Here is a 20,319-nt window from a genome sequence, read left to right as displayed (position 1 = left end):
ACAAAAGCAAGCTGAAGGGTGTGACCTAAAGTGATACCCACTCTCTGTGGCCTTCTTGGAGCTTCTTGGGAACCCCAGGGCTCCCCAGGCCACCATTTGAAAAAACACTGGTCTAGAACTGAGAGAAGAAAATATGAGAATCACAGCTTGCCCTTCTAGAAGCTTCCTGGGATGAAAAGGTGACAGAGTAGGAAATCTCAGGAGAGGGAAAGAGTGCTGAGGAAAACACTGAAAATGGAGGCACTTAGCAATACCTACCCAGGTGCCCTGTTCCTCGTCCTACATATAAGCTGAAGGAAAGTAAGCCAACATGAATCCAATGAGAATAACAGTATTAGCTAGTACTTTGCACCTGCTGTTCTAAGCACTTTGAAGATATCACTCATTAGGTCAGCACACCACCTCTGTGAGGTTGGTGGCATTGTGAACCTATTTTTACAGATGAGAGTGAGGTAGGAGCCCTGACAACTTTCCCACTGTGACGGCAGAGGCCACCACTGCCCGGAGCAACGCTATTCCACCGCTGCGATCCACCAGCTCCCCACGTTCCAAGATAAACCATTTTATATCTTTTTCTGTCTCCTTGAACCAACGCCCTCCTGTCCTCACAAGAGACCTCACTTTAGTAATTTTGATAACAAAATAGAAGGCACACGTGAGAGCTCCTTTTTCTCCCACTATTAAACTTGCACCTGTGCCATCTGGGCTTCCAGCTTCGTCCACCCATCAATGCCACCTCCCACCCCTGCCACTTGTGCTCTGGGTCAGGTCCCTCTCATAGCTCCAGGGCTTTGCTCCTGACTCCTCACCACCGCCCTTGCAAAGCTAACTCTTCCTCTTTTTTAGATCCATCCCTCTCTGGCTCCAACTAAAACCTACAAAACGGACCTCCTTGATGAATGTGCTCTTTCCAGGTACGGCTGGGCCCCATGCCCTTCCTTCTCTTCACAACTGGCTTTACAACAGTTGTCTGTGCTCACTGCCGCCCCTTCCTCACCCTGCCCTTGACTCCTCAGCCCACTCCAGCCTGGCTTCAGCCCTCACCTCCCTGCTGAAGCTGCCGCCAGGGCGAACAACCCGTTCTGGGTCACCTCTCCCAGTGCTCACACCGCACCTGGCTTCCTCTTGCTCAGCCCCACACTGCCCTTCCTACAGCTGATCGCTCCCTTCTTTTTTCTTTTTTTAAAATTTTTAATTAATTAATTATTTTTTACAGAGACAGTGAGTCGACAGTGAGTCAGACAGAGGGATAGACAGGGACAGACAGACAGGAATGGAGAGAGATGAGAAGCATCAATCATTAGTTTTTCATTGCGCGTTGCAACACCTTAGTTGTTCATTGATTGCTTTCTCATATGTGCCTTGACCGCGGGCCTTCAGCAGACCAAGTAACCCCTTGCTGGAGCCAGCGACCTTGGGTTCAAGCTGGTGGGCTTTTGCTCAAGCCAGATGGGCCCGTGTTCAAGCTGGCGACATCGGGGTCTCGAACCTGGGTCCTCCGCATCCCAGTCCGACGCTCTATCCACTGCGCCACCGCCTGGTCAGGCTGATCACTCCCTTCTTGAAACACTTTTCTTCTTTTGGCTTTTAGTTTAAACTACGTGAATGTGTTTTCTGTTGTTGTAGTAACAAACTCCCACAAACTCTGTCTTAAAACAACACAAATTTATTACCTCTCTGTTGCTCAGGCTACACCCAGGACACTGCCACCTCAGGGCCTTTGCACTGGCTAATTTCTATTCTTGGAACACCTTCTTCCTGACCCTTGACTCACCCAGTTCCTCCTCATTGTGCAGACCTCAATGTGGCCTCCTCCAACAGGCCTTCTGTGACCGTCCTAATGAAAGGTGTGCTCCAACTCCCCCTCCTCCCCAGTCATTCATTTAATTCCTTTCACTCTCCTTCTATCTGTAATGATCACATCTGTTTCTTTGCTTTCTTGTCAAATATCTTCCTTCTCTCCCCCACCCCATGTACCCGAGAAGGTACATAAATGAAGGCTGGGACCCTTGTCTGTCCTGAGAACTGTAACCCAGGGCCAGAAAAGCACCTGCCCAAGAAATACTTTTGGAATGAGTTAGCAGGAAAGGTTCCACCCATCCCTCCCTTCCACCCCCTCTGACCCGCCCCCCTTTTGCCATCTCTCCTATCACAGCTCTGACCCGAGCAATGGTCAGGCTGCCAGGGCGCCTGGTCCTTGGAACCCTCCAGGTCTCCCGGAATAGCTCTTGCCCATAACCAGTCAAAAAATGAGTAGTGGTATTTTTTTTCAGGACTCAATCTGGTAACAACTTTGAGAATGCCTAAGTCTAAATAGTAATAGCATTTAATTGACAGCACTTACGAAACACTATTACTTGCCAAGCACTGTTCTAAGCACTTTAGCCATTCTGAATAACTCCATTGTTCCTTACTGTAATTGCCTCCACTTTACAAATGTGGAAAACAAGGTACAGAGGATTAATGTGCTCAATATGTCACAAAGGGTATAGAGGCAGCAGCCTCTTCAGACCCAGATTGCAGGGGCGTCTGCCCAGGTCCTCGTGCTTTAGAAGGCTCTGTTCTGGGGGTGTCCTTCCCCACGAGGCGCAGACCCACGGGGCCAAGCAGAAGCCCACATCCCCCTTCTAGACCACACTTGGGGACCTGGGACTGTGGAATTCCCAGACCAATGGTCATGAGTCTGCTTCCAGGACCTCTTCCCTGAGGTCATTTTCATGAAGGCGGGCAGCAGAGCACCCCTGCGTGGCCCCAGTGGTGGCCCAGTGTTCATACACGTCTGGGAAAGCCTCTCACGGGGACAGAGTGCCGGCCCCGAGAAGGGCGGCCGCTTTCCCGGTGCCTCCACGTTCAGACCCAGAGCTCTGCTGAGATCAGGAATCTAACTCCCAGCCTGGCTTCCCAGGTCATCATGAAGGTTTTTGTGTGAAGGTGGGAGGAGAGAACATGTTTTACTGAACAGTTCATTGACTTGAAAACTTTAAAATATTTAGAATATTTAGACATATGATCTGTGGCCTCCATTTGTCTTCATGCCCTGGCTCGGCAGAACTGGGGGTGGGCCTGTGGCCCCGGGCGCTGGCTTGGGGCTTCCTTCCATGCGGGCAGTGGGCAGCCTCTGGGCTGAGTGGTGCACTGTCCAGAGGTCCTGACGCTCAGCTCGCAGGGAGGCCCTGCACAGTGGCTGCCAGTCCAGTCCTCCTGCTGCTGCTCTTCAAATATTGCTCATTCCCACTGTACCCAGGAAACCCCGTGAGGCTCTCTCACTGCTGCCCCCCCGAGGCTAAGGACTGAGGGAGGCCTGCTCTGGCTGGTGTCCTGGTGCTGCAGGTGCCTTGGGTTCAAATCCCAGCTCCACCACTTACTCGCTGTATGACCCTAGGCAAATAATGCAACCACTGAGACTCTTCTGTGTTCCACCTCCAAGGATTAAGTGGGGAAGTCTACTCACTCAGTGATGTTGCCACAATGCCCTGTGGCTCAGCTGCCTCTAGGAAGCTGCCCAAGGCCACCCCAAAGCACAGAGCTAGCAGGAGCCAAAGTAAAGAACAACAGAGACTCCTAATAGTAAGTCCTGGGGCCGGGCACAGCTGAGCTGGAGGGATGGGGTCCAGTTTGTCCCTGCTGTGAGACTCTGGGGGCTGCAGATAGCCAGTGCGTCCTGGCTCCTGGAATGTGGTGGGTCACGCCTCCGCCTTCAGAATTCTCCCCTTCCTTTAAAATTCTTCTTCCTGGCCTGACCTGTGGTGGCGCAGTGGATAAAGTGTTGACCTGGAATGCTGAGGTTGCCGGTTCAAAACCCTGGGCTTGCCCGGTCAAGGCACATATGGGAGTTGAAGCTTCCTGCTCCTCCCCCCTTCTCTCTCTCTCTCTCTCTCTCAATCTCTCTCTCTCTCCTCTGAAATGAATAAATAAATAAAAATAATTTAAAAAATAAAATAAAATAAAATTCTTCTTCCTGTGAGCTGTGTTGGTCTTGGACCATCCCCTTTGCTAATAATAATTGCACCACACACACAAATCCATACATATGTAAATTACTTTAGGTAGGCAGTTTTTAATGGCTTCATATAGACCATCATTTGACAAGAGTTTGATGTTCTTATTGAGAAACAAAGGCTGCCTTTCAACTCGTTATGAAACCCATCTCTGGCAAGATGTTACCGGGAAGGGTTGAGGAGGAGGAAAGCACTAGGAATTTTAAACAATAGGATGTCGAAACTGCCATTCTTTCCTTGGCCCTAGGAGGGCAGATGTGTGTCTGAAGTCCTAGACAGGAATTGAACTTATGTGGTCCTCATGGGCTCCCAGAGACTCTGGAGGTCAAAGCGCGAGCTGCAGATCCAGAGGATTTTCTCTCTCCCCTGCACAGATACCCTGACATTGGGCTTCAGCGCCAAATTTAGGATCTGAGACCTAATGCTGGTGTGCACCTGTGGACAGGTGCAATATAGAGCTCTTGATCCATTATCTCAATTCCAATCCAGCTCCACCGCTTGCTAGCTGAATGATACTGGGCATGTTAATTACCTTCCCTATGCCTCCTGACAAGGAGCCAGGAGCCTGTCGTCTTATCTGTTAATTAAATGGGTCCCCTAAGAGTATCTGTTTCATAGAGTAATTTTCAAATTTAGTGAAATAATGTACATGAATACATGTAAACACTTAGAACGACAACCAACAAGAGTAAATCTTCGGTCATGTTGCTTATCGTTATTATTAACCTTCAAGGGAACCAGGCCAGAGGCTTGGGAAATGGTGCTACCACATTACAGTCTTAAATCATTCCACGTCTTCATCAGAAACCAGGAGATTCTCCTGTCTTCTAATCTGGGTCTCCCAAATATGCTAAAAAAAAGTAGCACAGACATCACATGAAGCATATTTGTGGCAAATTAACAATATAATGATCTCAAAGGCCACAAGCAGGAATGATTAATATTGTAGCTCCCAAGGAATTCTTGAGTAGAGGATTTGTTTATCCCTTTTCTTAAAATAAGGAAACTCAACTTTGAGACTCACAGTCGGAATTTGGAGTTCTAATTCCATTTCTCTCTGCTAATCACTTGAATTAATTTTCTCAAAAATGGTAGAAATAACACAGAGCAGTTGGGGATGTTGTTTAGATGATTATTATTTTTAAAAATATTTTGACTGTACTTCAAGTGGCTCGTCACACATGCTTCTTTGTGTTGTAGAAACTCAGAATCCCAGAATGTGTTTGGAACTAAAGTGTGGTTTTGAGTTTCCTGACATGCACTCTTCAGTTGGGGAGACAAGTGCATAAAATGTTTTTTTTAACAATATTCTTTTTTTTTTTTGTATTTTTCTGAAGCTGGAAACGGGGAGAGACAGTCAGACAGACTCTCGCATGCACCCCACCGGGATCCACCCGGCACGCCCACCAGGGGGCGATGCTCTGCCCCTTCGGAGCGTCGCTCTGTCGCAACCAGAGCCACTCCAGCACCTGGGGCAGAGGCCAAGGAGCCATCCCCAGCGCCCGGGCCATCTTTGCTCCAATGGAGCCTTGGCTGCGGGAGGGGAAGAGAGAGACAGAGAGGAAGGAGGGGGGGGTGGAGAAGCAAATGGGCGCTTCTCCTGTGTGCCCTGGCTGGGAATCGAACCCAGGACTTCTGCACACCAGGCCGACGCTCTACCACTGAGCCAACCGGCCAGGGCGATATTCTTGTTCAAAACAAAAGCACAAGAAAATTTGATATCTACTTACAAAAGATGCCAGTATCGTGATACCAGAATACATTTTAATGGGTAAGAAAGTTACAGAGCCAAGAGAAACCAGTGCCTTTAGAGTGCAGGGTTATGCAAGTTGACACAATGAGGCTGCAGTTAGTGATACCTAATCCTTTCCCCACACTATCCACCTACCATCACAAGCACATCTTTTTTTTTCTTTTTTTTTTTTTTTTGGTGGGCCATTAGCTTTAATCCTAGCTTGCACCCAGCAGGCAAGAAATACACACGGTGGAAAAACAATTCCCTTTCCATTCAGGATTCCCAAAGCCACTGGCTTATCCAAGTTTCTGAGAATCAAAGGTTTCTAGCTCACTAGCCTTATTCACCTCTGTTCCCCATCTCCTTCTCTATGCACAAACTGGCTTTTCCTTCAGCACTCCGCTATCTTGGCTGCTTCTCTGCTCCACGTGGCCTTTCTCTGCTCTCCTTTATAGTGTAGAAATCCAAACCTTTAAGCCAATATACAAATAAGGAAGTCTCTGATACAAAGTCACTTATCTGAGGCATAAATGGGATTCCTCATGAGAGTGCACCACTCTTTATCATGTAACAGTCAATGGTGTGGGGAAAAGCTTAGTTTTGAAACTAAGCCTTAGGCTATAAGGATCCTGCCTGCTTACAGCCTGTCCCCTAAACCCAATGCAAACTATAAAGGAGAAAACATATACATCATATTTACAAACTTATTTGACCAACATTCCATTCCTTTTGCTTGCTTACAATCTAAAGCAGTTATTCCTACACAAGGAAATTAGGCATATTACACAAATTACAACATGACAAATTATACAATTTTAACAGTTATAAAGATATATTTCACTAGTCTCTGAGTATTTTACCAAAAGTGTAAAATGTCCTCAGACTTTTTTCTAGCCATGAGAAAAGCTTCCCGGGGCAGGGGAAAGGCCTCCAGCAAAGCCACCATCAGGGTATTTCACATTGTCCAAAATCCATAAGTCCATCCAGCAAAGGGGCCAGTGCTCACTCTGGTCATAGTTCAGAAATCAGTCCATGCACATGGGACCCCAGCCACCCTCCTCATCTCTGTCGTCCTGGCAGGTCTTACACTGTCTCAAAGAAGAGCACATGGCAATGGCAGTTAGCATTTCCATCTCTGCTCAAGAGAGCATGATGGCATCCACTGCTATCTCCCAAAATCACAGACCTACCAGAGGTGTAGTAGGTACTCCTTGCTACTGGGCTCTCACCTTCTGGAGACTACGGATTGCAACTCCAACCCAATTCTCCTCATCCTCCAAAGAGGAACTGAAAACACCAGCTCTCACTGCCAGGGTTGAGCTCTGGGCCATCACCGCCTTCTGCTCCACAGGCCTTGCAGCCCCGGCCCTGGCCTCAGCCCCAGCCTCCCACCGCTGCTGGCTCCAGCTCCAGGATCGGCGTCTCTCTCTCTCCCACATTTGCTCCAGCTCCTTCCACTGCACGGTTTGCAGGTCCTGGGCAGCCTCTTCCATAGAGCTCTCGGTTTTTTCACACATGGCTGTAAAAGTCAGCCAGCCTACGGCCCCCAAAAGGACAGCCATGGGGAACAATAACAGCAGCCAGTCCTCTACTCCACTGCTCAAAGGTGGTGGTGGCTCCATAATGATTTGTATTGAATCCTGCCACAGAGTAAGCCAAATGTAAAGCCAGTAGCCATGGCCACCTTCACAGCCACCTGGCCCATGCAAGTTCGCATTAGATTCGGACAGACGGTAATGAAACAACGGCACCAAGAACTGGTGGACCATCATCTTTAATCCTAGCTTGCACCCGGCGGTCAAGAAATACAGTGGGAAAACACTTCTTTTCCATTCAGGGCTCCCAAAGCCACTGGCTTATCCGAGTTTCCTAGAATCAAAGGTTTCTACCTCACCAGCCTTATTCATCTCTGTAAGGCCAGGAGCCACCATCATGGCCATTCACATGCAGATTCCCATTGGATTCAGGCAGACGGTAAAGAAATGGCGGAGTTGGATGATGGTGGGTCATCCTGTTTATTGGTGTCTCACCAAGATAGGAAAACCACAAGAGAAGACAAGGGAAAAGCAGAAAACCAGTTTTTCCCATGAAGGGCAAGGGATCTGGGAAGCCCCTGCAATCGTGATAGCAAGAACTGAGAGAGCAAGCTCCCAATCTGCTCCACTTTATAGTGTAGAAACCAAAACCTTTAATCCAATATACAAACAAGGAAGTCTCTGATACAAAGTCACTTATCTGAGGCATAACTGGATTCCTCATGAGAGTGCTCCACCCAGATCATGCAAGCAGTCAAGGGTGTGGGGAAAAGCTTAGTCTTAAAACTAAGCCTTAGGGCCCTGGCCGGTTGGCTCAGCGGTAGAGCGTCGGCCTGGCGTGCAGGGGACCCGGGTTTGATTCCCGGCCAGGGCACATAGGGGAGGCACCCATTTGCTTCTCCACCCCCCTCCCCTCCTTCCTCTCTGTCTCTCTCTTCCCCTCCTGCAGCCAAGGCTCCATTGGAGCAAGGATGGCCCAGGCGCTGGGGATGGCTCCTTGGCCTCTGCCCCAGGCGCTAGAGTGGCTCTGGTTGCCGCAGAGCGACGCCCCGGAGGGGCAGAGCATCGCCCCCTGCTGGGCAGAGCATCGCCCCTGGTGGGTATGCCGGGTGGATCCCGGTCGGGTGCATGCGGGAGTCTGTCTGACTGTCTCTCCCCGTTTCCAGCTTCTAAAAAAAAAAAAAACAAAAAAAAACTAAGCCTTAGGCTACAACGACCTGGCCTGCTTACAGCCTGTCCCCCACACCCAATACAAATCACAAGCAAACAAACATATATATCATATTTACAAACTTATTTGACCAGCAATCTCTGTTCCCCATCTCCTCCTCTCTGCACAAACTCTGCACAAACTGGCTTCTCTTTCAGCACTCCGCCATCTTGGCTGCTTCTCCTCTCCTCCATGTGGCCTTTCTCTGCTCTCTTCCAGCATGGGCTCCTCTGCCCCATTTTATAGTGTAGAAATCAAAACCTTTAATCCAATATTCAAACAAGGAAGTCTCTGATACAAAGTCACTTAGGGTGGAAAGGCTTAGTCTTAAAACCAACGACCCTGCCTGCTTACAGCCTATCTCCCACACCCAGTGCAAACTATAAACGAGCAAACATATATATCCTATTTACAAACTTATTCAACCAACAACCTCTGTTTCCCATATCCTTCTTTCTACACAAACTCTGCACAAACTGGCTTCTCCTTCACCACTCCGTCATCTTGGCTGCCTCTCCTATGCAATGCTAGTTTCAAGAACTGAGAGAGAGAGAGAGAGAGAGAGAGAAAGAGAGAGAGTACACAAGCACATCTTTAATCTTTTTTTTTAACCTGCAAAAGGGCTAAATATTTTTATTATGTTAAATGCACCACTTAAATCAGGCATGACGACATGACGTTTTCACTAGTCTGAGTCGAATTCTTACTTGAAATAAAAAACATTCAGGTTGAAAAGCTGGGACCCAAATTTAACTTTTGCAGATAATAGTACTGGAATAGCTTTGAAATTATAAGAGGAAGGGGAGTATAGTTCTATCTAAATATGCAATATTAGTTTTCATTATTAACATAATGCTTCTACATAGCAAAAAAAAAAAGGCTTTTAATTAAACATATACACAGAGTAATCTTCAGCTCTATTCCTCTCCTCTTCGTCACCCAGAGATCCCCACTGTTAATCATTTCACTTTAGCATCTTTACCTCTGAAAGTGTAAGAACTTGTCCCCCGAGACCCCATCCCAGAGTGCTGTCGGCTTACTGGGGCGGGTACGGCTCTCATGGAGGGCTAAGGTACACTTTGGCCCGCCAAAAGGGACAAATGGGCTACCAAGAATCTCTCTATAGACCTTGATGAGTCAACTGAAGGGATGAGTATGGAAGTACAGGAGTGGGGCCTAGAAGGAGCAGGAACACTCCACCTCACTCTCCTCTGCCTTCACAGGCCCACGCCACAGGCCGACTCCCACAGTGTCCCGGGGAAATCTGGGGACCTCGTGCAGGGAGCTCCAAGGCTGGGTTGTTTTTAGGCCTCAAGTACTCTATTCCTCACTCACAGTAATTCCCAATAATAAAGATCCATGGGAAAAAAAATGCAAGCAGAACTCATAAGGTCAACTAACGTGAGTCAGCAAATCATCACAATTGCCCGCTGGGTCCACCACAAAATGGAACATAAAAGTCCACCTCAGAAACAAAGACGGACAAAATCACAAGGACCCGCCTCCAAAAGGTGAAAGCCAAAGATACAACACAATCGTGTGATCCTGCCAGCACGTGCAGGTGGTGCACCGTGGGGAACCGGGCTCATCGAGCAGACTTAGGCCCACACAATATGGCAAATGGACCACACTGGACTGCCAGTCCCCAGTCACGACTCCAGCAGCTCACCACAGGGACACATATCCCAGTGTGCCACATCAACAGAGGCCACTGTCGTGGCTTTAAAGAAAGACCTTTACAATATGTTCAGATATCCAACAAAATTCTCATCTGATCACAACATCCTATTCACAGCCCAAACAACACGAGGATGGACATTCTCCTATGACATCAGTGGAGCTCTCATGCCCCTGCTCACCCCCAGATGGGGCAAGACAACACTGAAATCAGTGGTTCAGGCAACAGCTATACAAAGGCCATCGGCAAAACAACTCAGTGGATGGCGCCTCCACCTGTGAAAAGTCACTGGAACATAAAACGCTGCTCTCCAACGCACAGTGGGTGATACCAAACCTGTAGCGGGTGGAGGACCATGCAGTCACCAGATTAGGCTGTGACGGTAGAATCCCATCCTCAGTTTACCCGATCATTCTTTTCCTTTTCTCCTGTTGCAGAGCACTCCCTGGGGGTGACCTGTGCTCAGGGCCAAGTGGCATCACCAGTAGGCCTTCCCAATTTATTTATTTATTTTTTATTTTTTTATTTTATTTATTTATTTTTTTTACAGAGACAGAGAGAGAGTCAGAGGGATAGACAGGGACAGACAGACAGGAATGGAGACAGATGAGAAGCATCAGTTGCGTGTTGCGACTTTTTAGTTGTTCATTGATTGCTTTCTCATATGTGCCTTGACTGCGGGCCTTCAGCAGACTGAGTAACCCCTTGCTGGAGCCAGCGACACTGGGTCCAAGCTGGTGAGTTTTTGCTCAAGCCAGATGAGCCCATGCTCAAGCTGGCGACCTCGGGGTCTCGAACCTGGGTCCTTCAACATCCCAGTACAATGCTCTATCCACTGCGCCACCGCCTGGTCAGGCAGGCCCTCCCAATTTAAATAAGAGGCAGTGCTACCTTTTGGGGCCTCTCTCCTGGAAGACCCCATGTAAATAAGGGAGAGGATGACAGAATCTCAGGGCACTAGGGCTCCGGTGGTGCTGGGACCTCTGACTTAACTGGTGATATTATAGGATATGTCCAGGTGTGACTTTATTCAGGGTGTGATCTCCCTTCCCAGGTTGGGTGATTGGACCAAAAGGTTTGGGTCAAGCAACAGGGGCAGTGGATCCCGAGGAAGTAGAAGAGGAGCATCTCAGGCCTTGGGAAGTCGCGGGAATGTGAACCTATCTTCTTCTCACTGCTACAGAAGCGCAGCTGGCCTGCTGGGCCGGCACCACAACCCTGATAGGGATCAGCACTCCCAGGGAGAGGAGGCAAACTCAAACAATACAGCATTGTCATCCCAGAATAAAGTCCTTCTTGTCTCACACTTCCATTTTTTTTTAAGATTTTATTTATTGATTTTAGAGAAAGGAGAGAGAGAGAGGGAAGCGGGAGGTGGAGAGCAGGAAGCATTAACTCGTAGTAGTTGTTTCTCGTATGTGCCTTGACCAGGCAAGCCCAGGGTTTCAAACCGGTGGCCTCAGCGTTCCAGGTTGATGCTTTATCCACTGCATCACCACAGGTCAGGCATCTCTCGCTTCCATTTTAATGGCTTGGCCAGGCCTCAAGGACTTGGATTTCCCTCTAGACCAGCAGTTTTCAACCTTTCTTATCTCATGGCGTGCATAAACTAATCACTACAATTCTTTTGCACACCAAAAAACATTGTATTTTTGCCAATCTGACAAAAAAAAAATAGGTGTAATTTTGATTTATTCATACCAGACCACTATTGTGTTTGCTGTTTAACTTGACTATCTAAGGGAAAAGAGGTCAGTGCCCCTGACTGAATAGTCAGGTATTGCATGTTTTAAAATTTCTTGTGGCACACCACCGTGCCACGGCACCTTGGTTGAAAATTGCTGCTCGCAGGCGGTGGCGCAGTAGATAGAGCATCAGACTGGAATGTGGAGGACCCAGGTTCGAGACTCCAAGGTCGCCAGCTTGAGCACGGGCTCATCTGGTTTGAGCAAAAGCTCACCAGCTTGGACCCAAGGTCGCTGGCTCAAGCAAGGGTTACTCGGTCTGCTGTAGCCCCACGGTCAAGGCATATATGAGAAAGCAATCAATGAACAACTAAGGCAGTGATAGTCAACCTGGTCCCTGCTGCCCATTAATGGGCATTCCAGCTTTCATGGTGGGTGGTAGCGGAGCAACCAAAGTATAAATAAAAAGACAACTATAGTAAGTTGTTTTATAAAGATTTATTCTGCCAAACTTAGCGAAAATCTGACATAAAGTACTTGGTAAGTAATTATGTGCTTTAACTTGCTGTAACTCTGCTTTATAAATTTTATAAAATAAAGTTACTTCCCTACTTTATAAATCACTATTACTGTGGAACTGTTGGGCAGTTAAAAAGTTTTACTACTAACAGAGATACAGAAGTGGGCGGTAGGTATGAAAAGGTTGCCTACCCCTGAACTAAGGTGTTGCAACAAAAAACTAATGATTGATGCTTCTCATCTCTCTCTGTTCCTGCCTGCCTGTCCCTATCTATCTCTCTCTCTCTGACTGTCTCTGTAAAAAAAAAAAAAAAAAGAAAAAAAAAAGAAAAAAATCACTGCTCTAGACCAATAAGAATCAGTGAGGTCACTAGCCAATGGAGTGATGGACACCTGAACAGCCCTCAGTTATCTGCTGGCAGAAGAGGGTGGCATTTTTGTCATGCCAACGCTTCTTGCTGTGAATCTATCAACAGTGTGTGTGTGTGGGGGGGGGAGAAGCCCCAGCTTGGGCAGGGTGGTTATTGCCTGTGTAGTTCCCTCAGACTCATTTTCTGACCATTATAGTTGGCTTAGTCCAGACACTGGAAGCCTGATCACCGTCTTGAGTCTGGTCCTCCTAGTGACCCTGGTAAAGTGCCGACTAAATGACAAGGAGGCTCTGTAAGCACTCAAATCCATCCAGTTGCTCAGGGACCCACAGACCCAGCTCCGCCTACACATTCAAGGCCGTGGTCCCCGCGGAGGTGCTTTTCCTGCTAACTCAGCGCCTGTGCAGGATGGGTGGGTGGGTGGCCTGCGGGGAAGGCAGTCACACATCGCTTCGGGCCTCCACTTCGGTCACATCTGAATGGGCTGTGGGCCTGGAACACTTCCTTACTTGCCAAGAGATCAAGTCCTCCCAGGCTGGGCCTGCTTGTTACCTTACGTGGGAATGCCCTTCCTGATTCAGACTCAATGCGGACTCTGCTCTGTGTAAGCACAGGTGGCAGCAGCGCTCTGGCATGCCCACGGCTTTTTGTATTTCCTCCCATGGCGGCAAGAAGTGGGTGCCTGCAGTCACATCACCCCCTCTGGCTTCAGGGGGAACCTGCTGGCCATGGGGGAGCGATGCTTTGCAAGGGGCTGGATCCTGTGCATTCTCCTCCCTTGCTTAAGGAAACCCTGTACCACATGAGCCTGGGCTGCTGCTGTGTGTGCTCAACGATTTTGTGTCTCACGGGGTCTTTTCCCTGGTTGGCACTTACCTGCCTTTTAACCTTGGCGCCACAGCCTGGCCACCCAGAGACCAATGCATCAGCTCATGCTTCACAGCTTTATCTGTGGCAGTCACAGCCTCCCATCTCTCAGCTTCTCTGGGGTTTGTAGGGCAACTGCTGGTTTCAACAGTGTATACAATACTTCCTGTAGGTACTCACCGTTCTTAGCTCTGCTGTGTCAACTGCCACCCTCCTATCTACCATGTTCATCTATTTTGAGTCAAGGGACACAGGCATTTGGTCTTTCCCAAGATTCGGCCTGTCATCATGTCCTTAGCACCAAACACAGTTTATGGCACATAGTGGGTACTCAAATATCTGTTTGGGTGTTTTTTTTCTTTTTGTATTTTTCTGATGTTGGAAACGGGGAGGCAGTCAGACAGACTCCCGCATGTGCTTGACCGGGATCCACCCAGCATGCCTACCAGGGGGCAATGCTCTGCCCATCTGGGGTGTTGCTCTGTTGCAACCAGAGCCATTCTAGTGCCTGAGGCAGAGGCCATAGAGCCGTCCTCAGCGCCCGGGCCAACTTTGCTCCAATGGAGCCTTGGCTGCAGGAGAGGAAGAGAGAGACAAGAGAGGAAGGAGAGGGGGAGGGGTAGAGAAGCAGATGGGCGCTTCTTCTGTGTGCCCTGGCCGGGAATCGAATCCGGGACCCCTGCACGCCAGGCCGATGCTCTACCACTGAGCCAACGGGCCAGGGCCCAAATATCTGTTTTATGAGTCAAAGTATTCTTAGAATCTGTGCACTTTGGGGTCATTTCCGAGAATTTCTTTAATGTCCGTGGTTGTGGAGGGGTTAAAGGTGTGGCAGAGACAGCCATCAGGAGGCTACTGAGGAACATGGGGGAGACTATGGTGGTTACTACTAACTGTTAGAGCAGAGACGCCTCACTATCCTGAACACCCTACACATCAGGGCGCTGTCTTTGAAATTCTTTTTTTCTTCTCTAGCTCTAGCTCATCTTCTAAAAGCTCATACTTCTAGAAATGAATTAGAGCCTCCACACCTGGTCATCAGAAGGCTACCCTAAGCCCTGGCCGGTTGGCTCAGCGGTAGAGCGTCGGCCTAGCGTGCGGAGGACCCGGGTTCGATTCCCGGCCAGGGCACACAGGAGAAGCGCCCATTTGCTTCTCCACCCCTCCGCCGCGCTTTCCTCTCTGTCTCTCTCGTCCCCTCCCGCAGCCAAGGCTCCATTGGAGCAAAGATGGCCCGGGCGCTGGGGATGGCTCTGTGGCCTCTGCCCCAGGCGCTAGAGTGGCTCTGGTCGCAACATGGCGACGCCCAGGATGGGCAGAGCATCGCCCCCTGGTGGGCAGAGCGTCGCCCCTGGTGGGCGTGCCGGGTGGATCCCGGTCGGGCGCATGCGGGAGTCTGTCTGACTGTCTCTCCCTGTTTCCAGCTTCAGAAAAATGAAAAAAAAAAAAAAAAAAAAAAAAAAAAAAAAAGGCTACCCTTCTGTGTCACTTTGCAAAAGGGATCACCCAAAACTCAAGTAACCTGTCATGAATTACAGGGGAGATGCCCATCACTGGAGGGCACAAAGTTCTAACTGACCTGGAGCTCTTCTCTGGCCACCCCCACTTTTTGGGCCCTTTTGTTAAATTGTCTCAAACCTGTCTCCACTCCTCTGCAGTGCTTACTACAATTTATCATGCCTAATCTTTGAATTTATTTAGTGACAGAGAGAGGGACAGATAAGGACAGACAGACAGGAGAGAGATGAGAATCATCAATTCTTTGTTGCAGCACCTTAGTTGTTCATTGATTGCTTTCTCATATGTGCCTTGACCAGGGGGCTATAGCAGACTGAGTGACCCCTTGCTCAAGCCAGTGACCTTGGGTCCAAGCTGGTGAGCCTTGCTCAAACCAGATGAGCCCACACTCAAGCCAGCAACCTCAGGGTTTTGAACCTGGGTCCTCCGCGTCCCAGTCTGACGCTCTATCTACTGTGCCACCGCCTGGTCAGGCTAAATTTATTTCTTGATTATTCTTGCATTACACTTTAAGCTCTGTGAGGTCAGGGTCCATGTCTGTCATCTTTGCTGTCCCAGCACTCAGCACTGCACTCAGACCAGGAAGGTGTGGTAACATGTGAGAGATGACCGTGGGAGTGCTCTGGTGAGTGCCCAGGTGTTTCTGTGCAGAGCAGACGCCCCGAGACCACGCACCTCAGTGGATTGTCGGCACGGCACCCTGGCTGCCCACGAGACATCAGGGATCAAGAAGGTTTTCAGGGCCTCACTTTCCACACTTGGCTTACAACGTGGGAAAAAATGAACACCTGACATAAAATTAATTTATAAATCAGTTTATTTACAGATTTTTATCTTTTCTTAAAGTACATTTCCATTAACAAATCTATTTACACAGGTGTACATGGGAGTTCATCCCAGTTATGTTACATCATACTTACAAACCACACCCCAAGTCTTCTGTGCGAAGCTGCACTGGATGTGAATATTGGCTGAAAACGGCCTGTGACCAGGCTATTTACACACACAGTAAACGGGTTTGTTTTTCATGTCTGCACGATACAGTACACACATGGAGGCCAGGCCTCCCAGAGAACGCTTGCAATGTGTTTCCCGAGAAGGCTGTGCAAAGTCCGGAAGGAAAAGCTATTAAACATCGGTTAATTAAAATGACAGTACCTCCTTTACATCAGTTTATATATTTTTTTCTTCACATTTTTATAATACAAAGATATTTTATTGAATTGCTGCACAACCAGTTTAAGATGATTTGTAAACATGTAAATTCCTACAATTTGCATTAAACATCATTGTAGTTTCTATCATTTGCTCGTTGAGTTAATATTTTATTCACTAGTATTCTTAAGGTAGTAAAAGAAGATGTAAGTTCGAACTTCTTGCAGAAAAGTTATGAGTCTCTAATGCTGTGCGAGAACACACTTGATTCAAGTATTGCAAAAAGCTAAGGCCACTTTTTTTCAAGACAAGAAAGTGAACAAAATTGTTTTTATCAATAGGCCACAACACTCTTATGAGCAATGAAATCTCTTCTGAAAGATAATTTCTCAGAGACTTGTAGTCACAGAAGGAATTTTCTTTTCTCTTATGTAAAAGAAAAACAAATTACCTTCCTAATGAACTACTTTGAGTTCTTCCCACTTTCCCTAGAGTAAAAATGCCTTTTAGACCTGAAGAGGGAATCTATACCCTGTACTTATTGAACCCAGAGTTAAGCACCCTGGAGAGCACAAATTGTTTTGGACTCAGAAGTAAATCTGAAGCCTGTATGTTGGTTTACTACTAAAGTCTGAGTGCTATTCTAAAAGATTACTGCTGATGCAAAGATCTTTTTCTTAGAGGAGTTATGAAGAAAGGGCGGACAAGGATGGGAATGTGGGGAGAAGAAACAAAGATTACAAAGAGGGAATATTTAGATCTGTGGATAAGAGGCAGAACTTGATTAAAAAGATCCCAATATGGAACAAGTGGCTGGGTATCCATATTTATCATCCCAATCCTAACAATACACTAATTTCAATTAGATCCAAATAGTTAAAGTGATAAGAAATATGCTAATTATAAATTCCTTTGTTTTCTGCTACAAAACTATGGATAATCATTTGTGGCAAGGAGTAAGATGGATCAATTCCTGCCTCTCACCTGGAACCCAGGACTCCAGGTGGTGAAGACAGCTGGAGTGTGTCAGGACGGCTGCCTTCACTCTGGGCAGCATCTTACCGGGGACCCTATGCCCAGATTGCTGATTCCACAGACTTATAGCACTTCTTTCGTGTCTGGAATCATAATGTCATAAAGAATAATAAACTTTCTCATTAAAAATCGATTCAGGTCCAAATAATGAAGATGTAGAAAAACAACTTATATTCCTATCCTATTTTTATATTCCTTTATAAAAAATTTACAGCAGCTGTAAAGTTTCAGTATCATAAGGATGCTATCCTACAAAGGATGTAGACAAGATGTTTTGCTGTCTTCCAAATAACATAAACTGAAAAGGCTTTGCTTTTCCTTGGCTACATGAACATAATATTTCCACACTACTGGTTAATAACCCCAAGAAACACTAGCTTCTCTTAGTCAATTTGCTCATTATGGCTACGAGACTAGAGCTTAACATCAAAGCTCAGAAGAAATGCCGGCAACACATCAATCCGAGCACTTCCCGTGACCCAATCATTTCAGTGCTTTCCTTATTTGTCAAGAGCTATCATACCAGTCATTGTGCAAAATGCAAATATTCCAATGTTATCTCAGTAGGTTCCTCATAAAGACAAGATGAAACCAAAGAGGAATGGAAGCGTGCATAGCGAAACGTTGGAGGCGCAAAGGCAAGTTTGGAAGAAAGATGCAGAAATGAACGATGTGCACACAAAGATCAGACCATCTTTGGGGGTTTTCTAATGTATTTTGAAGTTACAACATTCCAGGATATTTGGAAATGGGAATCCAGTGGATGTCTCCTATCATGCTTCTAATCAGGACCTTCCATATTAAGGCATTTACATTCACGCCTAGGATTATCCACATTCTTCTAGATACTCGAAGGAGAGGACTGATCAAGAGGAACCAGCCAAGAAGGCAGAGCACTGAGGTCCCAGGAGAGCATCTCATGTGCTCTGATGTAGCAGCCGGAGTCCAGGTGATGTTTCAGATACAGGTAATAGTTGCGAGAAGCAATGCTGTGAGAGGCAGAGCCAAGTTGTACAGTGTCTTGCAATAGTTCTGTCCCATTCCTGCTGCTGCAGGTGAGCTGAGAAAAAGCCCATATTCTTTTCACTGAGTTAGATTGCCTTCTTCGGTGTGTGTACGGCTTTGTTAAAACCGGTTTCCTGTGTAAAGACTGGGAACCAGAGAAGCTTCAAGATGGAAGTGGAACTATTGTAAGGAGAATCTTTTGCTTCTGAATAGGGACACACATTTTCATCTTAATAATTTATCTTAAAATAAATTAAAAATGTTCCATGCACAACACAAGCACACAAACAACAGCCAGTATCTTTTTGTCTTTGGTGCACACACTCATTTCCTAAGCCATTCAAGTAACAGCATCTCTGATTTCCTGGGGAAGAGATGGGAGTTGAAAGTTTGAAGGCCAAAATGAATTGTTTCCACTGTTGCCATGCCTGGATGCCTGAGATGGTCCTGAGGGTCTGTGACTCTGGGAGCAGGTGGCAGAGGTTCAGAAGAGGAAGAGACGACGAGGGTCAGCCAGCCAGCCCTGCCTCAGTCCTTGAGCCCAGTCTTCAGTGGGGGGCAGTTCTTTGTTTCCATGCCCATAGAGAAAAAACTAAAAATAATGCAAAGGTTTACAACTCCTTAGATGGTGCTCAGAAGGCAAGGCCACCACTGATTTCTGTTAACTTGATAGTCCACTTAACTACAACAATGGAAGAGAATGGTCTTCAAAAAGAAATAAAATGAGCTCCATAATATGAAATAGGCACTCATGATCAAACTTGCCTATTTAGAAGTGGTTAAGGGTTTAATACTGTTTAGAGACTACCATAGACCAGGATTACTTGTCAAAAACAGTATGATGCATTTATCTGCATACCCTCCTGCCTGACGTCAGACTCAAGAAGTGATATCCTAGTCTAAGCTACGAGGTAAGTCTGGTGTTTTCAGCCCTCATCTGAGACCCAGTTGGGGTGCTAACAAGAGGTGTAGAATTATATTGTGTGTCAACATCAGGTGTGCAACCGTGCCCACTGAAAAGCAACAATTCATCCAGTGGACAGCAGAGGCTGTAATACCAGATATACCACAATGTCCCGTGGACTCCAAACCAGTCGTCTTTGAGAACAGGTACCAGGTCCAGAAGCAATCTTGCTATGATGGAGATGGGGTGTGTATCAGGAGGCAGAAAAGCCCAGGACTCATATTAGCACTCAGTGTTCGATTTATTTGCAAGATGTCACACAAGTAGCACTCTCCCCTGTTTTTCACTGATTTGATTCAGAACATCTATAGTATCTCTGATCAAGGTCTCAAAGATCCCATCAGCTAGCTGCATCTTCACACACAACTCGTCCTCATTATAGTTCACCCACTGTGCCTCCTCTTCGTGAAGCTCCTGGACCTAGAATTGAGAAGACACAGAGGTTAGACAGTCCTATAAGAGCTAGGAAATGTATTATACCTGCTGACTTTCCAGGCCCATCCACAGGAATATAGGCTGAGGAAATAAGCCAGAGAAAAATGGTAAGTTATATGATGATATCAACAACCCTGTCAAAGTAGCAAAAACAGAAAAAGCTCAATTGCCAAATAAAAGTAGCCCCAAACATGTCAAAATGAAATTTAATGATATCTCAGTATTTTATATTTATTAAGGATTGCAAGCATATTGTGTATGTCAACATAAGAAGATGAGTATAAGAATGTAAGGGAAGCCTGACCAGGTGGTGGTGCAGCAGATAAAGCATCAGCCTGGGATGCAGAGGACCCAGGTTCGAAACCCCGAGGTTGCCGGCTTGAGCATGGGCTCATCCAACTTGAGCGCTGGGTCACAGGCTTGAAGCGTGGGATCATAGACATGACCCCATGGTCACTGGCTTGAGCCCAAGGTTGTTGGCTTGAGCAAGGGATCACTGGCTCGGCTAGAGCCCCTGGTCAAGGCACATGTGAGAAAGCAACGAATGAACAACTAGGGAGCCGCCATGAAGAACTGATGTTTCTCATCTCTCTCCTTTCCTGTTGGTCC

The 20,319-nt window shown here is 47.1% G+C and overlaps 1 protein-coding gene across 12 annotated transcripts in view; it reads right to left on the bottom strand.

Annotated features, from left to right (window-relative positions):
• Positions 1 to 15,915: 15,915 nt before the first annotated feature.
• The window catches only part of CEP350 (centrosomal protein 350), a 124,477-nt gene continuing 120,073 nt past the window's right edge, over positions 15,916 to 20,319 (bottom strand). For all 12 annotated transcript variants that reach the window (XM_066361658.1, XM_066361651.1, XM_066361655.1 and 9 more), the window contains one exon: positions 15,916 to 19,695. In XM_066361658.1, the coding sequence (XP_066217755.1) occupies positions 19,531 to 19,695 (165 nt within the window). In that variant the 3' untranslated portion in view covers positions 15,916 to 19,530. The remainder of the gene's footprint in view (positions 19,696 to 20,319) is intronic.

This window comes from Saccopteryx leptura, chromosome 2 (genome assembly GCF_036850995.1).
Source record: "Saccopteryx leptura isolate mSacLep1 chromosome 2, mSacLep1_pri_phased_curated, whole genome shotgun sequence".
Classification (NCBI taxonomy): domain Eukaryota; kingdom Metazoa; phylum Chordata; class Mammalia; order Chiroptera; family Emballonuridae; genus Saccopteryx; species Saccopteryx leptura.
This window is presented reverse-complemented; position numbering and strand designations above follow the sequence as displayed.